This window comes from Necator americanus, chromosome IV (genome assembly GCF_031761385.1).
Source record: "Necator americanus strain Aroian chromosome IV, whole genome shotgun sequence".
NCBI classification, from domain to species: domain Eukaryota; kingdom Metazoa; phylum Nematoda; class Chromadorea; order Rhabditida; family Ancylostomatidae; genus Necator; species Necator americanus.
In genome coordinates, this window is record NC_087374.1 from 6,263,741 (window position 1) to 6,291,023 (window position 27,283).

Consider the following 27,283-nt stretch of genomic DNA (forward strand, 5'->3'; position numbering starts at 1 on the left):
TGATAGTGAAGTGTTCAATTCCTTCTCCATTTCATACACATACCTGAATTTCTGGGAACAGAATGTTGATGAGACATCCACATAATGTTTCCTTGCAACGCTGCAGCAGTGACTGCAGTGATTGTGCAGTAAGCCAGACCAGGCTGAGATGCCAAAATATCCAGACCGCTTAGTCTCATAGAAAGTAAAGGATCTCGAATCTCTTTGAAAACCATACCATTCAAATCGAAATGCTGTGGCGAACTCAGTTTTTCTATAAATTAAGCAGTATAGTATTGAAATAGTTGCATAAAATCTAACCGAAAGTTTCATATTTTTCCTTTCTATGGAAAGTTATGAAAAGACGGTGTTATAAGAAAATGAGAAAATCTATTCAGAAAAAAAACAAGCTTTATAAACTAACGTACATTATGGATTTTGAGAGTTCAGCATAGGTTCTTTCAATTTGAACTCAGTTCTGGAGATTAACGGAAGTGCAAAGTAGAGATGAAATAAAAAGGAAAGGACGAAAAGTGGGATTTTCAAACTTTGCGATGCTCTAGCGCATGATACCAAGCTCGTCTGTCCACTGTCCAATACAAATCTCACAGAATTTAGGTGTGGATGTGCTTAATCGAGATTTTATTGGGTGTTTTGATAACTTTTTTTCCTTACAACAAACGTTCAAAATAAAGGCAAAACACATTTCAATCATCAATCCCAAAATTGCACACATGAGTTTAAAATAATTATAAATCAACAATTCCACGTACTTACCTCCAACAATCTCTTACTTTGCTGACCAAATGTGAAAGCTTGACTCTCTGAACATTTAAGTACAACCTCAGGCTATGTTAGGTTCCACATATTGCTTTTTTGCGCGTATTTGAGATATTTTTGTTCTTTTCTCAATGATAAGCCGGTTTTTAAATAGATCTCAAGGAGAGGAATCTAATTATATGAAGCTGTTCTGAAATTTCCATTTTATGACAAGTTAAGAGTAAGCGACGGTGGCCGACGGTGCCGCATCGATACTCACCGTTTGTTTTCAATGTTCATGCATTGTATTGAAGAAGCAGTGCTGTCATACATATACAGTAATTAAATTTATTGTGAGAGCTCTGTTCATATTCAAAAAGATGGAATGTGTAGTATAAAGTATCGTTGTTCGTGATATTTTAATGATTTTAATAGGCGATCCACTAATGTCGTAGCCATTATAGCTGAAACTAGCGGGCTAAATACACACTGAAGTTCGAACTTATCGGTTACCTGAAAAATTAATATTAAGAAAAACAAAGAGTTAATATCAATTAGTATCAAACGACTCACCCATACTAAAACATTGTCATGACTGCGTCTTAGAAACAAGCATCGCATGTGTGGCTCCTCCCGAATGATATGTGTGATTCTTTCAAATAGACATCGAGTTCCACTCCTTTCACCACGAGAGATCAGAGGGACCCTAGATGTTATATATTATGCTATATAATAACGGGGTTAGTTATGGTCGGGTCAAAACGACATGAAGCACGGACAGGAAGGGTGCGCAAGCGGCTGCGATCAAAGCGGTGCGGTGGAGACAGCGGTTGAAATCGAAAGGTGGGACCATGGCGAAATGCAGAGATGGGTGGCGGTAGCAAGAATACTTGCACGGCCCCAACCGCTACGCTCCACCGCGCCGCTTCGAGTGCAGCCGCTTACGCAACTGTCCGTGTTTCATGTCGCTTTGACTCAACTATATGTAGCTAGTGTATGTATCACGAAAATGCTTTGTACAGTAAAGCGGGGTTTATTTCGGCTAAGTATATTTGAACTGTTAGATAGACCCCACAGTGCAGAAACACTTAGAGATGTTGGATTGGCTCGCGGGAGCAGTGGAGTTAGTGGTGTGCAATATGCGCAACAGTTCCAGACGAATTTGTCTGAAACTACAAAATATAAGAAAATTGTCTCATGGCTGTGGTGTGATTTTTCGCCCCAGTGTACTTCCGCGTAGGTTTACTCATCTGTACCTTTTATTCTACCAAACTCACATCAAAAGGTGATAAGGGCGTTATGGTGACGTTGTCCTCACTTTAGAAACTTTACTGTTATATCTTAAAATTATTAGGATTTAAGTATAAGGGCAAAAACATCCTGGGGTGCAAACACTAACATGGATGGTTTTCTCAATAGTTATATAAATGAATTAAAGTTAGTTTAGGATAAAGGATAAAGTTTCTGGCGTTAATCAATCCGCTTGGGATGCGCCCTCACGTTCACTTCAATTAAGAATCGTTTGAGGTTTACGAAGGCCTATACAATGACTTGCTGTGGCTAGCCGATGTGTCAAGTCAGTGCTTTTTATCCTCCCAGACAAGTCTGGTACCAATTTATCGACCCCGGATGGATGAAAGGCTTGGTGAGCACTAGGGCGGATTCGAACCTCCGATCGATCGTGCAGGAAGCGGAACCTCTAACCGCTACACCACACCCGCCCACTAAAAGTTAGTTTATGCGGAGTAAATGTAAAATATTCAAATGGTTGTTTGTAGCTGAATTTTTTGGAACCTCACATAATGATCCTTTCTACTTTGTTTTATCGCTTCACTCCTATCTTTTCTACATAACGTATTCTGCATAAAATAAGTATGACCAGTAAAGTGAATAAGGGGTGATCAGACATCCAGCGCCGCGTCTTGCATTGCATGCCTTATTTGCTGAGATAGTTGTGAAAAAAAACGCATAGGAGGCGAAATAACGGAACATTTTTGTGACAAAAGACTGCAAACGAACTGAATTACAAGACTATTGATAACTTTTTCCATCCTCCTCTCTTTTGAGATCTCTGAATTTTTGTAGGGGAAGTTCAAAAGATATCTAATAAAGAACTCGGAGTAGTAGGAACACTAACTTCGCTCCAGAAATACACACTTGTCGAGAATTCCGATTCTTATAGACGAAGGACCACAAAAGATCACTGCCAGAACCAATCTAAAAAAGACTTGATGTATTTTTGTACAAAAAAGAATAGAAAATGAAAGGGGACCTGAGAGCTATTAAAAGCAACTGGATTGTTGACACAGGACTGAAAACTGGAGAAAAATTTGGCGTTGTTTTCCAGTTTTTCAACAATGCGCTTTTTAACCTAAAAGTACTTCAATATCTTGGAATAAGAGAAGAAACATCATGAGCTAAACTGAACCTCATTCAACGGATCGAAGTGATCTTTTTTAATAGAGAGGAGGATCAGACACGCACCACTTCCTTCCCATGGAAATGAAATGAAAGCGTACACAAATCCTCTAAATAATATGCGAGATTTTGTGTCCCAAAAAGAAAACTACATCAAAAAGGAAGTACTTGTCATTGAAGTTAGGGAGACATATAGGTGTCCATGTCTGAGCCTCCGACATACGAAGTGAATTATTCCCAGAGATCAAATTAAGAAGAATATGAGTATCCCGTGGGTGTAAAGCGTAACGCCTCAAGCGGACAATAGCAGCCACATGTCGATTGGCGATCATTAAACCAAAAAGGACACCCTAAATGATAAAGTAAAGAACTTGTGAAGAATAAGTTTCTCTAGCCGATATATTACCACACACATCAAGTTTCGAGGCTGTTAAGCATGAGGCCATTGTAGAAGACAAATAATCTCTGTCTGATGGCGGCATCGGAATTATACGTATAGCCGACTGAAGAAGAGAAATATCGGTGCGCCATGCTAATACACTGCTGTCCATATACCTGAATTTAATTTATTGCACTTTGTAAGATGAAATGGCAAATTTCTCACAAAAGGCCTGTGAAAAGCTGGTTTAGATCTACATCACCAGCAGTTCATAATAAAGAGATATTCTTGAGTCAAAACGACATGAAGCACGGTGCAACTGCGTAAGCGGTTGCGATCGAAGCGGTGCGGTGGAGCTAGCAGTTGGGATCGAGGTGGGACCATCGCGAACTGCAGCGATGAGTGGTGTTAGCAAGGATCCCCCGCGATCCTAACCGCTACACTATACCACACCGCTTCGAGCGCATCCGCTGAGGCAATTGCACTGAATTCCGTGTCGTTTTGACTCTACTATACTTGCTTTGGATAACGTCAAAAATAGGCACCGATGACAAACAGCGTGGTGAAGGCATCGGTTGTCTTACAGAGACTCACTCTTATTCATTATTCATTAGAGCTAGATTCTATAAACAGAAACCACTCAAAAACATTAGTGACGTTCTGACTATGAGTGCTTAACTTACACACTCGCTGCGTTGTGGGGCAGGATTATCGGTTTTTATACCATCAAACAAAAGAGTCGGTTCAAAACGATCGACTAATCGTTCTACGTAGTTGGACTACTTGTAGGGCCCTTAGTTTTTTCGACCGTACAACTGGCGGCCATTTTGACCCGATTGTAGATTCATGTATTCTCGATTAGCTTTATAAATTCCTTAATAACCTACTTGTCCGTACCCCTTAACAGACGCCGTAGATCATAATTATCGCCCTTCTTGGTGTAGACGACATCTAGTTGCGATCTGGATAGAGTGGAAACGATTTGGTCAAATAAAACATTCAACTGTTCATCCAGTTGTTCAAATGTTCGCGACACTAAAATCGTCCAAATTAAAGGAATTAGAGAAATTGGAGAAAGCCGCACTTTACCTACCGATACAAAGAATGAGCGACGATCGTTGGCAGAAGTGTACATGAACGTCACCCGATGAAAATTGCAGCAAACGATCTCCCCAAACTTTAACTCTCGAAACGAAAACTCCAATGAGGGCAAAAAGGGAACAAAGCTGGTCTTCGTGACCACATCTAATTAGAAATTGAAAACAACCTCTTTGAATGAAAAAAAAACTACTATGTGGTAACCACAGAACTCACGAAACAAAGATGGGTCTCCCGTACTCAGATAGCACAAACACTTGATAGGGGAACTTCGACAAGCGATCCAACACTGATTCCGCACTTGTTCTTACTTCATAGTTCTCGTCCTCTCTCAGTTCAATCTGTAATCTCACACTTAAAGGAAATAGATCTCTTTTTAGAAGATCTCTAACATATATGCACTATGTGTCTATGTCTATATTCACTGTCCATGTGTGACACAGTGCAAATCTAAATAAAACCGGCCAGCTTGAATGCTCAGCCAAATGAGGAATTGTTCGACATAGCGTGAAAACACAACAACAAAACATGTTTAATAATTTCTTCAGATCCCAGGGAATCTCCTTAACCTTAAAAGTTTGTAAGAATTGGATTACTGACTCACTTTCCGTGTAAATACGCATAGCTGCCGTTATTCTAAGATGAGTCTTGCAATTTCAGTACAATTATTACTACTACAGAAAAAAGAACGCTAATCATGCCAGTTACATGAGGGAACGCTGAAAAAACCAAGTCCCTAGAAAGCAATGTGTTGGAGATTTCTAACTGCAAAAGAAACGACGAAACTAACAGGAAAAACATCGCTAAGAATACGTATTTCTATTCGAAAACTATGAAAGAGTGAAAAACAAAAATAGAATAGATCCGACGAGCAAGTCGCGTTCGTTTCCGCCGTTACTGGGACGCCAAGAGTCGTCACAACGCAACACGTTTCACTTCAACTGCACATTTCGTTACATGAGAAAAAAAAGTCCAAGAGTAGTTCGGGACTGCAGCGTTCAAGAGTGGCTTAAAAAACCGATCTCAATTTTTTTTTGGAGCGCGAAGTGAACCGAAAGGAATTTTATTTTCACTATAACAACATAACACATAATCGCCTATGTGTAAAGAATTCGTAGAACCAAAAATAGTCACTACCACTTCACCTCGTAAAAAAGATTTTCGTATAGATAACAAGATGAGAAAAAATAAAACACAATGCACGAGTCATGTAATTACATAAAATGTCCTTTCAAGAAGAAAAATCCTGAAAAGTCACGCGTAACGGGCTAAGGCGTGAATGCTGCACTTTTTCCGGTACCAAACTAAACGTAAAATTACGGAAAAACAATGCACTTCTATTATAGAGAGACGTAAATGGAACATAGCACAAATTGTTTCCTCTTTGGTATGCTCACCTGATTGACAGGAACGTTGGAAGTGTTGAGGCTCTGGTCAAGAAGTGATGAATCTAAAGAGCCACCACCTCCTGGTGTGTCATCCGTGTCCAGCATTTCTCTGACATTAGCAGACTTTTGGCAACGCAAGATTCGTACCACGTAAACATAAACCTTTGACACTGGTCTAATCAATTTTAAAAAAATATAAAGTGTATGAATTCACATTCTCAACACTTGAAGAGTACTTGAAGAAGTGAAGTTTCATCACAGAACTAAAATGAGACTAGCAAAAATATCACTACTCACACTTGCATCACGTTCATTACATGATTACATGGAAGCTAATCAGTATTTAAGGGTCACTAATTACATATTATGAACACTATTGCGGGGAAAGAGCTGTCTGCACATGGAAATGTCATCAGGATAATGCAAATTACGACTCAATCTACAAATACCTCGTGAAAATGGTTAAATGCTAGAAAAAGAGCAAATCAATAAAATGTGTTGCTAAGCAGCATCGGTACAATAACATCTATGATAACACACGATGAAAATGAAATAAAATTTAAAAGATCACTTCATCGAAGCTGTACAAGTGAAGCATCCAATAAAACAAGGCTGGTGAATTGCGAACTGAACAAAAATAATTGTCATTCGGCTCACATTTCTGTTCGTTCCAAGAGGGTTTGAAGATCCTAAAATAGTGCGAAGATTGGAAACCACTTGAAACATGTAGAAGTGAAAAGAATAAAAGATGAAGTAGTTGGTGTTAATCAATCCCTTCGAGATGCGCCATCGACACTACTCGAATTCGATTCAAAATCGTAGAGGTTAATGGGCGCAACCTGCACAAGGACTTTGGAGGCCTGGAAGCAGTATGTCCGGATCAATGTCTTGATCCTACCAGGAAAATCTAATACCAACTCATCGATGAAAGGATGGTTTGTTTGTTTGTTTTGGTTTCTTCCAAAGTTAACGCAGCGACGATTGTACCTACACAAACGTAAACATCAAGAAGAGTTGAATATTATGTGCACGTCCGCTCTCTGTATGAGTCCGTTGAATCATCGCGAAATGCGATCATGAAGAATTCGCATTAATTATTGGCGCAGCTGACCCTACACTTGCAGAGCAATATGACGTCATAAAGTCGATCATCGTTGAAGGCAGCACACCATAGAACTGAGGCTGTTGAAATCTCACCACGAAAAGGTATGAATAGTTGTTTGATCGCGATAGCATGATCCTGCTCACACTCGTAATATGCATCTCACATTGTACACAACATTCCTCTTAATATTCCTGAAAAATGGCGTGGGAGACAGCTTTCGAAATCGAATTCCCGTCGAACACAGTATCTTTGTACACGCGCCGCTTCTGCAAGTGGGGAAACCGGTACTACCGAGCTCCCATATCACAATGTGTGGCCGACCCGGCTGTACTATAATGTAACTACACAGGCCCTTCATTAAGGTTGACACATTGGGGTCAAAACGATCTCAAATTCGATCCAGTTGCATGAGCGGATAAGCTTAAAGTGGTGCGGTTGTGCTAGCAGTTGGAATTGAGGCGGTGCTGCTGCTAGTTTCACTCGGACTACAACAATGAGTAATGTTGGAAAAGATTCTTTCTCGACCCCAACCGCTTGCATAGTGGCATACGACGAATCTGGGGTGGTACGGATTTCAGGTGGAGTATCCATATACAGGGTCGTAGATTATGGAGACCGGGGTGGTTCCGCTCATCTCTCCCTGAATCACTGCAAGCAGCCGGCCCCTGAATGCTGTTTTTTACTATGCCTTCTATTGCCGCGCCACCTCTGCACGCGTAGCTTCCCTTACTGCGTATAGGAGCAGTCCGAATTGATTTTCGACCAATAGCAAGGCGAAGGGGGCGCAAGGGGTGGAGCGTTGCAATAGATGGCATCGTACAAAACAGCATTCTGGAGGCGGCTGTTTGCATTGATGCAAGGAGAGATGAGCGGAACTACGACCCAGTATGCGGATACTCCACCTTAAATCTGCACCACCTCAGATTCGTGGTATGCTGCCTTTAACCGTGTCGCTTCGAGCGCAACTGTATAGTGCTTCAGGTCGCTGTCACCCGACTATAATAAGCACATATAAATTGTTATTATCACCTATTTTAACACATGTTCTTGGAGTAAGAAAAAGAATGAATTGATCAACAAAGAAAATATACCCTTTGAAGAATGATATTCTTCGATAAAGTTTCCTCCAACATGCGTTGCAACTTTCTGTTCATGTCCCTCACGTCATTTATAGCGTCGTCGCCGGTCAAGGTTGTTGTAAGAAACCTACGCAGACTTCCTAGAAATGTATGGATAGTCAGTGTCGCTTCAAAATAGGAATACGCGAGATCGAACTACAATTTTCCCTTTTATTACAAATTATTATTAGAAAACAAGTTTTGCAAAGTCACCTTCTGGTTTACTAGGTGTCATCGTTCCTGAACCTTGCATAAGAGGGCGCTTTCTTATCCAGTGCTCAATCAGCTCTCGTTTCTCCTCAACCTCATTATTTAAACGTAAGTTTTCGCTTTCGAGTGCACTGATCTGAAATACTTCCTGCATATGCAAAAACAGGACCAACATCAATTGAGGGCTCGAGATTGGTTTCGATGTGTCGAATAATAGTGACGAACTGTCAACAAGAATCACACGACCATAAGCAACGAAACACGAGTAAACCCACTCTGTCCAAAGCATCTGCATGTGTCCTTTGCAATGACGTTAGTCTGTGGATAAGTTCAGCGTTATCCGATTCCAGAGCACTTGCTGACGAAATACTGTGACTGTCTGCACCATCCAAAGTCTAAATACTGACACAGCTAAACGAAGCTATGGTTCAAAAACAGAAAAAAAAACAGTATTGTTGAAATAGTTGGAGCTGTTATATTTGAAATCTGCCATTGATGCTGTCGCATGTCCTCCGAGATATATAATAGGGTCAAAGAGAAATGAAGCGCGGTGCTGTTGCATAACCTCAAAGCGGTCCGGTGGAGCGTCGCGGTTAGGTTCGTGGGGAGCCTTGCCAGCACCATCCAAGTTGATCAGAGATTTGTTCTTACCCTACTTGGTTGTACTGTTTTAAGGATGCGAACGAAACTGCATTGCAAATAATCAGAGCACCTTGAAAAAGATAACAACCTCTTAATTCGAACTAAAAAAATTGGATCCTAGTGAAGTCCCAGATAATTAACAAATAGCAATTATTCAAATTGATGCTTCGCTACATTCCAAATGTTTTAGCAAGCTAATATTCCCCATCTTTTTTCCCCTAATCAAAACAGTTCTAACACTAAAAGCGACTCTACATCATTAAACCTACATATAAAATTGAACATATGCAGGTGCGTATAATACAATGTTACGTTCCAGACTTAAATCTCAGCAGATAGAACGATTTGGATAAATTTTGTACACAGACAACATGAATCAGATCGCAAATTTTACGATGTTTTCCGCATGAAAATAACTGATTTAGCTATTTGTTATTTTAGTAGATCTAAGGACTTCTATGCACTTTCTCCAAAAGCTCGTCGAAATCAGCTGGTTTAAGTAACCCGCGCCTACTTAGGCAGAAATACTGACATTATCTCTATCTTATTGTGGATCTATGTATGTTTACTCTTTATTCCTTTTCATATCTCTCTAGCCTCGATGATGCGCCACCCACTGGGGCTGCCTTATACGTTAATTATGTGTAGGGTACGAGTGGTCTCGACAAAATGTTTGCCCTGCGGGGATACGTTGCAAGTTAGTGATGAGGAATCAATGCAGTTAACCCTTTCAACTCGCTTCAAACACTATGTAGTAAAAGTAAAAAAAAAAAACTAATATTTCTGTGCGAAACGACTTGCTGGCTAAATGTCCATAAATGTGAGAGGTACCAGCCCACTACGGTATTAATAGGCATAATGATGAAAAAAGAAGAAAGAGCGATAGTAATGATGAAAATAATGAATGATGAAAAAGCAGAAAATCGGGTCTACAAAGTGGTTGAGCGGACACGCCAGATGAGTGTACAATACATAGCTTAGAGTGATTCTTATAAATTCATGATGGAATGATGATGAACTCTAGGCGTGCTCAAATTTTGGTAATGGATATTATACGAGTTTGTTCAGTAGAAAATTCAATCTTTCAAAACAACATCCCCATTTATGCACCAAGAACTATTAAATTTGCTTGGTAGAGAGTGAAGAAGGTCTTTTTTCGGAATAAAGAAACATTCAAAAGTTGGATCGATTTTGGTTAAGAGTACAAATATGTACGTGATTAGGACTAGAAAAAAGGCACGAGTAATTTCAAGGTCGTGTCGTCAAAAACCGATACTTGAAAAAAAAATACCTGTCCACTTTTTGCATCTGAGTCGGCCACCAGGTGCCATCCTCGTTCTTCCGAACAACAAATTCCCTGCCTTTCCATGGACTCAGCCCTTTTCTTTTCTTCTCGAAGTGCTCGTTGCAGTTCTTTCACCAGTGCCGCCTGTTTCTTGAGCGACATTGCCTGAACACAGACAAAACTTTGATGACTAATCACAAATTGTTCAGGAATTCTGTCGATGAATAAAAACTTTGAGTACTGCTGAGATGCTCCGGCATTGTGAAAACTAAATAGTAATAATAATTATAAATCATATCCTTTTCTTTAACCAGATCAATTATTAATAAGGAACCATTTCGAAGTATCAGAATTAACAACCACACCTTCTCCTCATCTTTGGCTGCGAGAGAAGCTTCAGCTGAGTGCAGTTTCCTGCTCCACTCTTCTCTCTCCTTCTCGAAACTCTTTTCACGATCGGATAATTCCTGGAAGATGCTCATCTTCCACCAACAATGGAGTAGTATCGAGCTATAACTCACAAGCTGATACCGCGTCTCGAGTAGGAGAACTCTGTCTTCGACTTGTTTTTCACATGTCTCCTCTAACGCTGCTAGTTTGTTCTTTAACTAAAAATATAACAAAATAAACAAAAGTAGGTGTAACTAGGTAACAAAAGTAGTAAAACACTTCAGACATACATCCTCAGACATACTGTTCGACAGAGCCAAACGCGAATTCAATTCTTGCATGTGCTTCTCTCTTTCCGAAAAGATTTCATGAGATAACGAACTTATTTTCTGTAACAAACAATTTTATTCATATTCATACTGGGTATTATGAGTAACAACAACTACGTGCATTTTCTGCTGCATTCTTCTCTTCTTTTCGACACTCTTCTACTTGGATAAGCTTTGATTTCACCGCTTCTATTTCGTTACGAAGAAGTAACGCTTCCTTTAGTAAAGAGTCCTTAAAATTCTGACTGTCATACGTCGCAAGCAAGGAATCCAGATAGGAAACAAATCAGCAAGGAGAAACAGGTGAACTAAGCAGAGTTAGCAATGATGACAGCTCAAACGTTACCTTCTCGGCCTGAGTTTGTAGGTTCTTTTCTTTATTCAAAGAAATTGAATGGAGTAGCGCAGATATATCTTGTTCAACGGAGTTTCTATCCGCATCGGCAAACTGTACTTCATCACCTTTCATACCCTTCCATATTGATGACATAGATGATATCAAATAGGAATTGAATTCCTCTTTCTGAAAAAAGCACATCCGTCATGATTTCTTTCCTCAGCCCTCTGCAATTAAGAGAGGATCCGTGACACTTCTTAAAATATAATGAGAGGTATACCTCGGCGATGGTCTTCTTTAACGAGTAAAGTTCCTCCAAAAGCGAGCACATCTTTGCTTCCTTCTCTGCGATTATCTTGTTATGAGAAGCTTTTTCTTCCGAGAGCAGTGCAACAGTGTCTTCTAATTTAGTTAAACTGAAATGTTTACTTGCTAGAATTCATTTCAAAAAAAAAAAACTGTTGAATAAAGCAGCAATATGAGTAAGTACAAATGTTAACAAATTTATATCCCTGGAACTGTCATATCGCATATGCAACGGTAGTAATTCGCATTAATGCCTTAGACAAAAAAATCATTACGAAACAGATTATTTGCGTAGGAGAGACGAATACAGCAAACCCAACCTTTCTTTGTACTCCAAAAGTTTGCCCTCCAAAGCTGAAACCATGGCCTCCTTTTCAACAAGAGACGTTTCCATTCCTTTAAGTCGATTTTCGTTCTCAGAAAGAAGTGCTGAAAATAACATTGGAATAAGAACATTTTCAGAGGAAGCTAGATGGAAACGAAATGTAACCAGATTCGCAGTTCGCTATAAGACTGTCGGCAGACACAGGAGTGGTTTCCAAGTTAACATTCTGTTGTATATAGTCTACCGGAACGAAGGGTTGCGGTTCACAAGGAGTTCCTGAAACAAATTTCTGATGAAGGAAACACGAACAAGAAAAGCACCGCTCAAAAATACACAACTCAGTCGCATCGGAAATAAAAATACGGTTAATAATTAAGAGTGCAAAGAGAAAAGCAGCTTACAAATGTGGAAACTACCATCTACTAATTGCTTGCTTCTTTTCAAATGCTCTCATAAATCGGTGCTTATAGCAATTCCGCGAAATTCATCTTATTACGTGCCATTTAAAGTGATAATGTTGAAACTGTTATAGCGAACTCATCTCCCAGCACTAATGAGAAAATAATCGAAATGTGGGTTTCAGCTCTAGAGAATTACCCTCAACTCTAAACATAGCATGAACTCTACATTCTATCATTAACTTATTCTACAAACGAAATATTTAATTAGGAAAACTGTTCTGCTATGCCATACACATCCATACCTGCTTGAGGAGAAGCGTAGAGAGATCCGCATGATCTGAACTGGTCTAACTCCTTCTGCATAGACTGATTTTGCGAAACCACCTAAATCAAATAAGGCCTAGAGTGGGTTTTTCTGTAAAGAAATGAACAAATAGCCTCCTACACATTTCACGGAAGCCCCCATCTTTTAGAAAAGTTCTTTTTAATTGTCTTGCATGGTTTTAGCGTGAAATCTACGACTGCTAAGAACGATACTGGAATAACACATACACATAATAACACATCACACACATTTACAATAACAAAAAAACTTCAATAGTACTCTGCGGTTTCAAATATTACTAAGGAAATTGAGACCTAAAACTGGAAGACCAAGAAATTAGATTTGGCGGACGAGATTGCCAGGTTCTGAAGGGTCCAAATCAATAACGACTATCTCCTAACTGTTGCAGTATTCAAGATTAGCTTGATTTTCATTTATTTCATTTTATTTTATTTTTTCAATTAAGTTTTTCATAATAAACCAAAGTCTTTCTTCAAACAACTTCTAGAATGACGAAATATGTGGAACTTCCATCGGAAGAAATAACCGGAAAAGTGGTTCTTTACAATTAGTGATTGATAGAATATCCCTTTTAGGGTGCCGTAAATGAACAGCAGCTTTCAAAAACGTAACTATGATCAGTACAGGAAGTTGACTAAAAAGGAGAAGAAAGCAAATATAGCTGTGACGAATTAAATAGGAAAGTGGGAGTTAATGGTCCCAAAATTTAGATACTAGCAAACAAACGCTCACAACCGATGAGCGGAAATGCGAATATGGAGAGTAAAAATGGACAAACTTTGAAAGTGAATTAGTCAGCAGCAAGAATAGTCTTCTTGCATCTTTGATCTATTTTGCTTTGAGAAAAATGTATAATGTTCACAAAATACCAAGAACTATTATTATAAGTGCTGTATTTATTCTTTGAGTCCGAGTCTGGAAAAAAAGAATGTAGGCGGCATCATCCAAACTGTAGAAAAATGTCCTTCGATTTTGCAAGCTTGCACAAGACTTGCCTTCTATGCCATATACCGCTATATAGTGTCATAAAACTGAATCGGCGCTTATCTAGTAATAAAACTGGTGCACAAAATTAGATAGTTAATCAAGACAGACAGCCCTTACGTTGAGTGGACATAAACTGCGCAAAACCCTCAAGCTACATTAAAACCACAAAACACTGTCTTAAAAGAAAAGTGTTTTTTTTTTTAATCAAAGAACATAGTTGTGTCAAATCCTATGCAAATCCCTTAGGTTGTGGAAGCAAATAATGATAAAAAACATAAATGTAGCACCAGCGCCTTCATAGCCAAAAGAGTAAACTAAGAAAAAAGACAATAACCTTATTTAGCTCAGATATTAGTGTTTCCTGCTGTAGATGGAACTCTTCCTCTTGCGTCGTAAGCTTCACGCGAAGAGAATCCAATTCCGCTTCATACTTTTGAGTAAGTTCTTTTTCTTTGTCACGTCGATTCATTAACTAAACGTAACTCAATTATGAATAAACCACTGGAAGACGAGAAAAAGGCAGACGAACACACCTTGCTTGCAAATTGTAATGCTTCCGACTTCGGAGAGGAAAGTTGTGCAATCTCTTGGTCCTTCTTGTGCAGATTTTCTTGCAGCTCATAATTCCTATTTCGTAGGGCTATTAGCTGCTCTTGCAATATCAGAAATTCCTCCTTAGATAAGCCTCCGCTCGCTGACATAAGCAGAGGCAGTGAAAAACAACGGGTAGACTATTGGAAATGTGTGATGAAAGGTAGAATTCGCTTTTCGCAATTACGGATACTGCAACAAAGTCCACGTCAAAAATTTCGGCCCGGGAGAACATGTGGTTTTGGATAGTTGGTCGGAGCGGAGGTGAGTTCGCGTTTGAAATATTGGTAGGAATTTGAAGGAAGTAACTCAGCCGCTTTCCATTCCTATATACATGGTGTAGCTCATCCTCATTCACTTATTTCTTCACTCAGCTGGTCTTAGCGTCCAAGATTTCAGCGAACCTCTATTTACTGCCATTTCCAATATTTCTTGTGAACTTGCCGTATTTTTTACTTTTTACGAGACAGACTCCTTTAAGAGAAGAGCTGCCGGAAACAGCGGCACTCTTTCTATAGGGATTGTGAGGTACTTGCTCACATCTACTCAGATTTTATGTTTTTGCACTTCCTTCTGGCTTTTATAACCTATAATTCCACCGTAAGCATAGATCTCACACCACGAATAATCTATTTATTCTTCAGGTTAGATAGGTTTTCCTATGGACGAGCCAGTGGTTATCCAACTAAGTCGTCCAGAGGTATTATTTATTTCAAGTCGGACTAGTAAATCATTCAATACATAAAAACAAACTAACAAAACACAAACTGTACATAAATGTGTTGTAGGTATATGTGAATCAGTTATCATTTGGAGGAAGAGATGCAGTAGCAGCAACGCTCAGCAATGACTTCATTCACCTTGTAGACATAGAAGCGAAAAAATCAAAGCAAACTTTGGATGTTGCGAAGAGAGTTGTTGGAATACATTTCGATCTTACCGGAAGCGCTGGTGGGTTTATGTAGGTAGTCCTTATCATTACTGTCCATGGCGGGCGGATGTAGCGCTCGATACCGGTAAGAGGTTCCGCGGCAACTGCATGGTTCAAGACCTCCATAACCCCAGCCAAGCTTTTCACCTTTTCGAGGTCGATAAATTGGTACCAGATTTGTCTCGAAAAAAAGGAAACCTACTTGGCACACCGACCCATGCCCCTGCAAGTCATCGTGAGGCTGCAAACGCGTTCGTATATCTCACTTCAACTGCACATTTCGTTACATGAGAAAACGTATACTCAGACTATTCTGGATTGAAGTCGAACGCGTGAGCGAATCATCATATAGACTGATGAGCCTGCACCTTATCCTTTATCCTGATTACGGTATATCTGCTCCATGTAGGTTCTCGTAGTTAATCCTTCCTACTATCCATCTAACCTTTCTACTGCAAGGTCCATCTTCGAGAAGAGTTTCCAGAGACCTCTTTGGAAACTTTTCGAACCGTCTCCGAAAAACCCATTATAGTCCTCACTTTCCCCATTTTATGGTTTGTGCGGTTGAACGTTCGTCTACTCTAGGATAGAATTTTTACCGCAATACTCTCTTTTCTGTGTTCTTTTTCGGAGTATAGTGGTAACATTTTTTTTGACTGCACTCCATTCTTTAGTATCCGATCCAATTCAAATGCATTGAAATATTTTATCCTGAGACTCATCCACTTTTTCGAGTTTGTTCTTCGAATGATGTGGATGTATCATAGGAGTTTGTTTTCCCGTCGTTGAGAAGTCCGAACGGAGGTCGTGGTATACTCGGATCAAAATCACCTGAAGCCTGGTGTAGTTGCGTAAGCGGTTGCGCTGGTGGTTGCGATTGAGGCGAGACATTCATTTCTTGCGGTCGCAGCCACCTACCGACCGCAACACTTCGAGCGCAACCGCTTACGCAACTGCGTCACACGTCATTTCATTCTAACGTGACATAAATATTTGAAAAGATGGTTTTATGAGTTTAGGATGTTCCCACTGCTCGTCAAGCTACGACACTTACCCAATTAGTATCTCAAGTTTCTGCATACCCAGCATAGTACACCATAGCTTTCCCAAAAACTTATAAATCTAACCTATGATCCTTGTGGAGTACCACATCTGTGGCGCTGCTGCTGATTTCTGTGAATGACTGGCTGTCATACAGTGCTCCTCTTTTTCGACATTCGATATCAAATTGCATTCAACGACGCCCTGAATTTGAATTCAGAATCGTAGAGGTCTATGGTTGTGTATGCGGCTTATACAGTGACTTGGATAGGTCAACCGCTGTAATAAGTCTGTGTTATTCTCTCAGATTACAAATTTATTGATTCGGAAAAGATGACACCTTTGGTTGATGTTGAGAGGTGTTGAACCATAGGCGAGGTGTTAGATGTAGTGAAAACAGATATGAAATTGATTGGAGCATGGCAGGGGACAGTTTTACTGTGTTTCTTTCGTTTTCAAATTCGAACTAACACATCTCTGCAAGGAAGACTCCTATTCTTTGATGTATTTGAATCACTCTAGACATTAGCACTTTAGTACAGTACAAACTTGCACATCTCCACTTTACCTGTTCATGCCTAGTGTTACCGATTACAGTCGGATTAGAAAGACTTGTCTGAGACCCAATCCAGCTGCGTTAGCGGCTGCACTCGAATCGACGCGGTGGAGCCAGCGGTTGTAGTCGATGTTTGTTCATTGCTAACTTCACTCGTACTGCAGAGCTAGCGGTGATGTCACCTCGATCGCTGGCTATACCGCACCCATTTGAGTGCAGCCGCGCTGAATCGAATGGTTTAAGTAATTAGATAATGTAAGGAAACCAACTGAATGAGTGAATAGATGGGTGCCTAAATTATAAACCACTTTGCTGAATCTTGACAATGCAAAATGCATATGTTCCAGTTTTACGTGCTGTCGACGACTCTTTTGGCATCCATCTGTTCGATATCAGAGCAGGATCGAAAAAGAAATCCAGGTCTTCAAGTTTTTCTACCATAACAGTTTTAAACGTATTCAAGTGTTGTTTACTAAGGTTCTGGGTTGGCAATGCTCTCAAATCGTTTATTTAGGGTTAACCCGATAATGGAAAATCATCAGGTTGTTTGTTCGGCCTGTTCTGATCATTATATTGCGTTGGGAAGTTCTAGTTTTCTCCTAGATAGTGAAGATAAGAAAAAATCCAAGGTGCTTTTCTTCAGCTTAGTGATAGCGGGCTATTTTCATAGTTTTCATCTGTTGTAGAATAATGAGGCAAGTGGTGATGATGAAGATGACGATGATGATGATGAGGAGATGGAAGTCGATACAGAAGTATGTCGCCTGAATGCAATCTCCTTTTCAATTCACTTTTTTTGATTGTTGCAGGTTGATTCGAGTCAAATTCATCATGCTATTTCTGTGTTTGACCTCAGGAAATGCACTGATCCTGTTTTGACCATTAAGGTATGAATCTAGAGCATTTTCGGGAGCATGCTGTATTCTATGCATTTATCCGGTTCATTTGTGTTTTCGAAGAAACGTCAAACTCTCATTCATATGAGTGCCGATTAATGTCTATGTCGTGCTCTGTACACTAAATTGAAACTGTAGCACTTATTCCATAGAGAGTACATTAATAGCGAAACTAACCATGAGCAGGGATCACCCGCACAAACAGTTTTTCTCACTGTGAAATCTTTTTTCCAAAAAAAAAAACCATTTTTAGTAAAATGGTACATACGGATTGAAGCATAATAATACAAGAGTATTCTTTCCTTTCATTTGAACATAAAAACATTCAATATAATAAATAGTATCCACTTCGTTGTTGTTTGCGAATTCCTTCCATTGTTCAGTAGCTTTTTCATACTTATTGTAGTTAATGCCCTCTCCGCACAGCGCATATCTTACTATCAGTTTCGATGGTCTCGACCTCTAGATTAAATGCAAAAAAGAAATAATATTGGGATTTTTCTGTTGTGTCCACTATATTTTTTTCAACGGTTCGCATATGTAGTACCAAGCACAAACATTTAGATAGAAAAAGGTTCTCATGAGCAGATATTCAATAGATATTCCACTTAAAGTAGAAAAAGTAGAACGCAAAAATCAACTATTCTAGAAAGGCATGATGCATTTGATTTTAAAGGAAGAGATTTTTTCAGATAGCATAAAATACTATAACGATGTTCTTATTTGTTTGCACATTTTTGAATTCAAAATGAGCGAATTATTTTTCAACGGTTCGCATATGTAGTACCAAGCACAAACATTTAGGTAGAAAAAGGTTCTCATGAGCAGACATTCATAAGCAGTTCTTAGATTTATAGAGATAGGTTGCGCGGATTGTATAATTACTTCAGCTTTGCATATTTTCAGTAATTTTGAGAAAAGGGAAACACTTTCCATCATAAATAAAGTTTCGTTTTCTTTAATGCGGTGAACATAAAGTAAAAAGCGAAATGCATCGTGTTGATCTGTCCATATGTGGATGCGAATGACTTGCGAGATGAGTCGATATGTTAACTTTGTGTTTTTAGTCTCCCAGACATGTCTGGTTCCAATTTCCCAACCTGGAGGAATCAGAAGCTTAGTTGGCTATTTCTACGTGAACCTCATTTCAAAGAATTATTTACTTAGGAATCGCACTCAGACTCCATCAATACACTTGCTTTTATGAGAGATGGTCAACATTTGATTTCGGGTGGTTCGGACGGATTGCTTAATATTTTCAATGCTTCGTATGCGAAGGAAGATCAAGCACTACAAAGCACTTGTTCAGTGAGCATGTTCTCTCCTTAAGCAGATTCAATGGTGTATTTCATAGAATTTTGTGTTTAGGTTGGGTCTTCAATTAATCGCGCTGGTTGCTTGTCGAAACGACTTATATACGCTTGTACTGACGACAATAGGTGTTCAGTCTTCGTCCCAAATGCGCCCGATGATATTGATTATCTATTCAAGTCGGTTCTTTTTGTATTTGTCTTTGAAGTTCATCATTAAATGTGAGATGCTTAGGCGAGACGGAATTGAAGGTCGCTTTCTGGTGGATGCTCTAAAAGGAGGTGTTGATGAGCGTCCAGTAGCGCTTCTTGAATGTGACGCTGAAGGAACTGTTAGTGTCCCTACTTCTTAATCATACTTTCTACCCCTTTTCGAGGAGTTGTACTTCCTGCACAACTGTTTTTTTTTAGCTATATGTTCGAACAGTTTCCAAGGATGGGAAGAACACGGAGGTAGTCATGGAATGGAAAGGTCACACTGATATTGTGCGCAGTGCTGCCTACAACAACCGTCTTTTGGTTACGGGAGGAGAAGACGGCAAAATCGTTGTAAAAAACGTTGATTTGAGGTGAGCTTCTCGAATTATTCATTTACGTGACTCATTTGCATGAATAGGTGACAGTAGCACATAAGATGCTTTTCAGACCTGAAGGTGGAAAACCAGAGAAAACGAAAGATAAGAAAGACGATGGGAAGAACAACTCTGTGAAAGTAAAAGAGAAAAAAGAAAAGAAGAAGGAGCGGAAGAGTGGAGAGCCCTATTAAATCTGGGAAGTTCTGTGAAAATATTGCGTAGGAGAACTTTTATATAGTGTTTTTATCACCTTCCTTGTTGATCTCTGTTATACGTCTTTTTTTAAGATATTGACCGGCTTATTTCTACTTTGGGAATTTTCATCAGCTGCTGATAATTCCAACGGTTTAGAAGTGTTGTTGTGTTTGATAGTTATGGTAGGGGGGACCTTTTTGCCTTTATGCTCTTTAATACTAAATATCTTGTACTCTGAATTCTGCTCTTTAGTGTTCAGCGTAGATGTGGTAATAGTCGCGAATTTCCAAAATTTCCAGGGTGAGCACTGACCGAAAAACTTCGAGATTGAAAGTGCTCTATGAAGAACTGCTGAACATATGAAATACTCAAAAGGGAGTCTTCGAAAAATATAGATCAGAAAATCCGGAGTAGAGAGTGAGTGAAGTAGGGTCCTTAGTTAGTTTGTGGCAGCTTCCCTAGCATTTTGCAGGTTTTTTTTTTTCGGAGAAGTTCCTCCTTTTCTTAATCTATTCTTTCCGTTGAAATGTGTGTGATCCACAAATGGTTACTAACGGAGATGAATAAGGGTTACCTGCCAGGTTTCATGTCGTTTTGACTCGACTTTGTTAGCATTTGCTTCTGTCAACGGCGAACCGGAGCGGGTTCTCGGATGCATCTTTTTAGGCTTCAAGATGGAGTTCGTAAAGCATAGAGATTTGGATGCAGAGGGGTGAAATTACATCGGGGATTCATTGATTATCTGAATTTTCAATTAGAACCCCACATTATTTTCCCCCCTTCAGCCTCTCTGCTCCCTCTTTGTTAGCCTTTTTTGTTCCCAGTAGTCGTTGTAGTGTCTTAGGAACTTCTATTTCTGAGGCTGTTTAGCACGCCCAGTAAACATATGTCTCTGCGTATCAGGAATGGGTCATAATTTCAGTTTTGGGTTGTGTGATCGCCGTAGCCCTCACAGAAGCGTTGAAAGGGCACCAGGTAGGTTTTAGTCGCGCTGGATTTCGATGCTGTGTACGGGAATAGGGGGTATGAACGCAGCCCCATCAAGCTGCCTCAGCAGGTTAGGTTTTCTCGAGAAAAAAAAGCGTGAATGTTATTTTGTAGTTTCCTTTCACTTTTAGCAAACAAGTGTTTACGGTCTTTGTAATTTGTTCTTATTTGTACCGTGCTTATATGGAGAGATCCATCTTGTTGTTTTTGTGCTGTGAATCATTTGTGGTTTTAACTGCGAGTTATGGTTGTTGTTGTTTTGGCGCTAATCGCACATCAGTTGGTTTGTGAAATGAATTTTTTAAAAACTGAAAAAGACTCATGGTAATGTTGAGGATTTTTTTTTTTGATGAAGATATTACTCTAGAAGTTGTAGGAGAAGTATAACATTTATTCATAGGTCTTCCACGTTATGAAGGCTGTTCTGCCTTTACCATAGTATGGTCTAAACGACATGAAGCAGTTGCAGTTCCGAAGGCGTAAGGGTCCTCTGGATTCTAACCACTGCGCTCTGTTTCGAGCGCAGCCGCTTACGCAACTGCAGCAGGCTCCAGGTCGTTTTGCTCCGACTATGTCCAGCAACATTATACGCGAAATGTTAAAGAGGAGATTTGATTGATGAGGGTTCGAGGAGAGAGGATGTGCAAGTCAAATTATTTCTGACTCCATATAGTCGGGTCGAAACTAAATTGACTTGCCAGTAGGACTAAATAAACTGATGGTTGGTGCTATTGCGTAGGCGGCCGCTCGAAGCGGCGCGATAAGGTTAGCGGTTCGGATTGGATTGGGACTATCGCTGAGATCGCTCATCTCTGCAGACAGAGTGCAAGGGTCCCAACTCGATTGGGACCGCTACCTTCATCGCGCCGCTTTGAGCGCAGCCGTCTACGCAACAGCAGTTAGCTTCAGGCCGTTTCGAACCAATCGTATCCACCGTTAAATCCATAGAATGGCATTAAAGTTGCTGAAATATCAAGGTTTATCGATCGATTCCCAGAGTGTTGGAGTGTGTTGATGTTTCAAACCAATATCGAAGATAATATGTGACCGAACCTACTTAGTTCGTAATGTAATTGCAGCGGGGACACATCCCTTGAATATTGCTCTCCATTTTTCGCTTTATTTATGCATGTGATATAGTACGCTGAAAGGAAAAATATGGAGAAAAAAAACTTGTCGAGATTACGATGGAAATGGGTCTGAGTTGTTCAAACGAACATGGGAGAGCTTCCTTTGCTCTTTGTCTACGTTTCATTTTTTTTAGCCTACAATTATGCAATATCTAAAAAAGAAAGAAGTGGAGTGGAAGTTTACTTGTGATGCTACGAGGCCTGAGCTTCCAGTCGCTGACAACAAAACATTTGGACAAGGACCCTTAACATTTAAGGAATATTCGTTTCACTAACTACTGCGAGCGTTTTCATGTCCAGCTTTCAGCATCTTTGAGCAGAAACTTGGACAAAGGAAAAATGAACACGTCAAATCTCCACAAAAAAAATTGGAAAAAACCACAAAAATTCACGAACGAACGAATGCACGAACATTACTAGGAAAGGCCCTAGACGCCAAATCTAGTGGATGTCCGCATTGATGAATAACACCGTGAAATAGTAACATAATTCCACCTCATAACACGTTAGACAGATGTATGAACTTAGTTGGAACAGAGTGCAGGTGTCCTAGCCCCATTAACACTAAGAAAACAAAAAAAGGAATAAACTCACTGGCGTATCAATCCACTTGGGATGCGGGAACGCGTTTCACTGCAATTCGTAATCGTTTTGATCTTAGACACGTGTTGCCCTATACAGTGACTTGGGGCCAGCGGATCATCAAGTCGGTGTTTTAATCCTCCCAGACAGGTCTGGTAACAATTCATCGGAACCATTTTGAATAATATTTCAGCTGAAAGTTGGTCGCGTATGAAGATTAGCAAGTAAATATGGAAAGGGAAAGTCAGGAATTACGAGTTCACTGTCGTACACCAATAATTAACAAACAATGGGGACATCAAGAAAGTATGTGATCGACAAAGTTATGAGGCTCGATGAGGTAAATAGTAAATGAAACAAATAAGGATATGGAAGAGGTTATGATATGGTCACGTCTCGTGTGTAATCGCTGTGGCAAGAAAAACGCTGAAAAACTTCCTGCTCTCGGTGGTCATAGCGACATCATTGTTCCTTGTTGATTGTCATATTTTCCAAAGTTACTCAAGAAGTATCCCCGCATAGTTATTACTGACACAGTCGTTTTTCTACTTTTGATTTCATTTCATAGTTTATTTCTTCCATTTCTTTCGTCTTACAAGTTCACACCTCCAGAACGGAATTTGAGAAACGAATCTCTAACCGCCCGATCAGTTTACACTCTTTCACCAAACATACTGGATATTTTTTGAGCCATGGCCGCACCACTATTAGCTGGTCTAAATTCCCAAAGCATCACGTGGCATTAGTGTATTTTTTAATTCCCCATTTTCAAACTGAACAAAAAAAAATAACCGAAGTTCTATCTGCGTAGCGATAATAAAAATCCCTTGTTTGGGAAAATCATTGTATGCGTAAACAATAACAACAGGTAACTAGAAGAGGGCATTCAAATTCCTTCCAAACACTCTCCGTACATTAACCCTCACAGAAAAAAATATTACATGGATATAAAGAGCGCTAAAAATCAGGAAGTTCATTTGTGATTGAAAGAAAAGTCCAAGTCCTGACGTGGAGGTAATTTACAATACATTTACAGTGAACATCTAAATAACTTTCATTTTTTTTTGTAAAGGTTTTTTCTTCCATGTTGTCATGTTGTCAGCTTCTTCCTCGAATAAGATAGTCCAATCGTGAAATCAGCTGCATAATTAAATGTGGTATTCATGGCATTTTTACAGAGCTATTAAATATAAAAGAATAAAATATGAAGTATGAAAAATAATAAAATATAAGATATATATATAATGTATAAAAATTGACGAAAATTAAAGCTGCACAGAAAAAAACGGAATACTATCTTGTAGAAAAGGTAGTGTTTTTTCAAACAACGTGTTACATAGGGTTAAACTCTTTTTTTTTCTTAGCGCAAATTCGAATTGAAAAATAGCCACTTTTTGCAAATCAACCTAATATATAATGGCAGCAACGACCTGTATAAGTGACTATCTAAAATTCAAGATCCTTTCGTTTTGAAGCCCCATTCAGGGCATGTTATATTAGCATAAAACCCTCAATGTTATTTGGTCTGGTTGGTTTTTGAGCCGACGTTAGAACCAGCGTATCGGATGAGATCTTCGGTGTTGTGGTCTCTGAATGAGTATGAGACAAATCACGTTCGATCCTCCCGAGGAAAAATCCAGAAAATCGCTGGTTACGTACTTTTATGGGTTCTTTTCTCGATGTACGTCGAACAAATACGCCGACAAACTTCGGTATGTCGATGATTCACTATATCTCCTTAAATTGATGTCTTTTCTCGCTACGAAGCATCATGTTACGGATGAAAGACGAGAATCGGAGAATCTGCACCGAATTCGCGACTGCGTGAGTGGAGCAGCTTCTGCTGTTTATTTGAGTTCTATTAAGTGAGGATGGACAGTTCCCGACGTTGAACGTAATAACTGCTCTATGAACGTAATAACGAGTTGTTGATGAGATTGTTGAAAACACGCAAGGCTACAATGCACACATTTTTCTGGATTTGTAGGGGAAGGAGTGAAGTTACAAGCTATAAATTTAAATTTTGGAAAACTATGCCCCAAACGTCCTTCGAATTATCGCACCACCCCTAATGCTTCCATATCCGAACTGGAAGTTCCTCGAAAGCAATCAATATGGAGAAAACATTTTGTTGAAGACATAATCCAATGAAATGAATAGAAAGTGGAATTACACCTTCAATCTTTGCAGAGAAAATTGAGCACGGTCTCTCTCCCACTCGTGTGCACTACATTTACCGTAATCTAAATGCGCAAAGATCCCAAATTCCGCTGATTTTAAGCACTTCAGGTGAAAAAACACATATTACCAAAGAGTTGTATCAAATCAGTGCAAAAAACCTCTCAACGCAGCTAACAGGCAAACCTCAGATGGTTTGCCGAGTTCGCTTCAGTTCTTACTTGAAGCGAACTATAGAAAGTCTAAGAAGATTTTCAGAAGAACGTCCTAGTGGCGTTCAATTTTACTCGTAAAAAAATTTCTAATTTTGCTCGAAAAAACATATATATATATATATATATATATATATATATATATATATATATATATATTTTTAATTATATAATATATATATATAAAAAAAATATATATTATATATATAAATAAAAAAAAAAATATATTAAAAAAAAAAAAAAAAAAAAAAAAAAAAAAAAAAAAAAAATAAAAAAAAATATATATATAATAACTTCTCTGTTGTTTGTTTGTTTCAAATTCACCGAGGCAACGCTGATTTGAGTTTGAGTTGCTGTGGGAACGGGGACTCTAATTTGCAATCACAATTCCTTCACTCATTTTCTCTTATTCGTATCACAATTGGTCTCCTACAGCTACATACACTATGATTATTGAGGTCTTGTGGGCAAAAATAGTTCAAGGACATCACTCATGCGAACAGTTCCTCTTTCGCAGTTCATTTCCAGAGAAACGTATCGAAATAAATTTTTTTTTCACCAAATGTAGAACAAGTGCTTCAGGATTTAGCGATCGATAAATGAGCAGGCTACTCGCATTTTTTGCCATCATTTCGGCCGTTATGGCTAAGCTACAGAATGTCACAATTGTGATTGGTGTGATCACATGTGCGGATGACGACTACCTGGACGATCTAAAAATCCAAGTATGGGATAAGGATATACGTGAGTTGGAACCACTGAGCTACATAGATCCCACCTTCACCTGCACCTTTTTCTCATTATGATTCCTTGATTCCAGTAAACGACGATATGCTTGGAGAGATGTACTTCAACGTAACACATCCACCTCGAAACATCTCCATATTTGCCACCGAAGATGAGATGCTCACAATGTCACCGTATCTCATTCTACAGCATTCATGCAATGGAGTGAGTCTCGAACTTTGAAATTGAGAATTGAAAGAATTGGGAATGTATATTCCCCTTTAACGCCGCTCTTTAAGCTCTTGTTAAGCTCTGATTTTCTCGAAATATTAAGTAATATTAATTAATAATATGATTAATTTTATCTAGTGTTCTTGCTACGGTAGTTTTGTCATGTACAACCGACATAACACACGAAAAAAATAGTCGGAACAACGCTCAAACGCTCGCAGAGCATCAGTAGCCATCGGTAGCCTCAGTATATACACTGCCAATAAAGTAGATCCCTTATTCAGGAAGCAGTGTTGCTAAACATCCCCGTCACAAAAGACGATGCTCAACGTATAGAGAAGACGACAGTTGAAATAGAATAATAGTTATAATTGTTGAGTAATAGTTGTGAATATTGGGCTCAAACTGATGTATGAAATCTTTGCTTCTTTCATTTCGGATCCAGATAAGAGGCAGTTAAGGGAAGAAGCTCCCGCTGTCCGCAATTCACGGCGGTTCTGCTCAGGATAAAGAATAAAGGATGAATTGTCTGGCGTTGATCGCTTGGAGTGCGCTACCACGTTCACTTCAATTCAGAATCGTTTGAGTTTTTTGAACGCGTTTCTGTCCTATACAATGATTTGCGGAGGCTAGCCGATGTGTTGTCAATTCAGTGTTTTTTTTTCCTCCGGACAAAGCTGGTCTCAATTCTTTGATCACTGAGGGACGAAAAGGTAGGTTGACACAAGAGCGGATTCGAACGTCCGATTGATAGTGCAGAGACAGCAGAACCTCTTACTATACCCGCCCCACCCAGGTAATATAATGATTAAAGGCATTACCCCACAAATCTGAGGTGGTAGGGATTTCAGATGGAGTATTCGTATACGGTATCGCAGATTATGCAGAGAAGGGTGATCCCGTCCACTTCTTCTAAATTGCAGTAAAAAAACTGTACGGAAAATACGGCTTCAGGCGTTCCGGTGTGCTATCTTCTACAAGGAGTTCGATTGGAGCGCATGTGCACGCTCCACATCTTCCGGGCCGTTTTCTACGGCAATTAGGAAGAAATGGACGGAATCACCCCCCCCCTCTCCCCCTCTCCATAATCTACTATGCCGTATACGAATACTCCACCTGGAATCCGTACCACCACAGATTCCTGGTATGCTGCTTTTAAATGCTCATGGTTGAGGGTGTAGGCAATCGATTTTAATTATTATTGCAATAATTTCCAATATTTCTCGCTCGCGACTAATCTAAGCTAAAAAGAACTACTGTGTTATTATGCGGTTCCCTTTTTTGCTACGGTAATGGGAAAGAATCATGTCTTGAAGGTGAGAATGTTACTTCTCTCGTCG

At 39.4% G+C, this 27,283-nt stretch overlaps 3 protein-coding genes across 7 annotated transcripts; 2 read left to right on the plus strand and 1 right to left on the minus strand.

Annotated features, from left to right (window-relative positions):
* Positions 1-1,110: 1,110 nt before the first annotated feature.
* Positions 1,111-14,503, minus strand: RB195_000500 (uncharacterized protein; the record flags this gene model as incomplete). Of its 3 annotated transcripts, XM_064196886.1 has the most annotated exons (27): positions 1,111-1,251; positions 1,312-1,444; positions 2,876-2,955; positions 3,011-3,109; positions 3,167-3,266; positions 3,325-3,506; positions 3,570-3,711; positions 4,423-4,570; positions 4,629-4,780; positions 4,850-4,974; positions 6,031-6,130; positions 6,679-6,710; positions 8,218-8,345; positions 8,458-8,590; positions 8,730-8,849; positions 10,388-10,546; positions 10,747-10,848; positions 10,903-10,989; positions 11,062-11,160; positions 11,222-11,332; positions 11,447-11,623; positions 11,718-11,853; positions 12,064-12,172; positions 12,234-12,344; positions 12,772-12,853; positions 14,137-14,274; positions 14,336-14,503. In XM_064196886.1, the coding sequence occupies 27 exons, from the start codon at positions 14,501-14,503 to the stop codon at positions 1,111-1,113; spliced, it is 3,294 nt and encodes a 1,097-aa protein (XP_064052765.1). The 3 variants fall into 3 exon arrangements, with proteins under 3 accessions (XP_064052765.1, XP_064052766.1, XP_064052767.1); XM_064196885.1 differs by lacking the exons at positions 1,111-1,251; positions 1,312-1,444; positions 2,876-2,955; ... (6 more) ...; positions 4,850-4,974; positions 6,031-6,130 and having other exon boundaries at positions 6,675-6,710; XM_064196884.1 differs by lacking the exons at positions 6,679-6,710; positions 8,218-8,345; positions 8,458-8,590; ... (11 more) ...; positions 14,137-14,274; positions 14,336-14,503 and having other exon boundaries at positions 6,031-6,126.
* Positions 14,504-15,054: 551 nt separating this feature from the next.
* RB195_000501 (uncharacterized protein) lies at positions 15,055-21,102 on the plus strand (the record flags this gene model as incomplete). Of its 2 annotated transcripts, XM_064196888.1 has the most annotated exons (15): positions 15,055-15,093; positions 15,182-15,344; positions 17,269-17,341; positions 17,436-17,550; positions 17,608-17,676; positions 17,731-17,808; positions 18,985-19,125; positions 19,186-19,307; positions 19,363-19,459; positions 19,539-19,696; positions 19,773-19,839; positions 20,293-20,314; positions 20,820-20,872; positions 20,943-20,954; positions 21,016-21,102. In XM_064196888.1, 15 exons carry the CDS (start codon positions 15,055-15,057, stop codon positions 21,100-21,102), a joined length of 1,296 nt encoding a protein of 431 aa, XP_064052768.1. The 2 variants fall into 2 exon arrangements, with proteins under 2 accessions (XP_064052768.1, XP_064052769.1); XM_064196887.1 differs by lacking the exons at positions 20,293-20,314; positions 20,820-20,872; positions 20,943-20,954; positions 21,016-21,102 and having other exon boundaries at positions 19,773-19,893.
* Positions 21,103-25,585: 4,483 nt separating this feature from the next.
* Positions 25,586-26,305, plus strand: RB195_000502 (uncharacterized protein; the record flags this gene model as incomplete). 2 transcript variants are annotated; one of them, XM_064196889.1, is made up of 3 exons in its annotated part: positions 25,586-25,730; positions 25,807-25,937; positions 26,228-26,305. In XM_064196889.1, 3 exons carry the CDS (start codon positions 25,586-25,588, stop codon positions 26,303-26,305), a joined length of 354 nt encoding a protein of 117 aa, XP_064052770.1. The 2 variants fall into 2 exon arrangements, with proteins under 2 accessions (XP_064052770.1, XP_064052771.1); XM_064196890.1 differs by having other exon boundaries at positions 25,628-25,730.
* Positions 26,306-27,283: the final 978 nt, after the last annotated feature.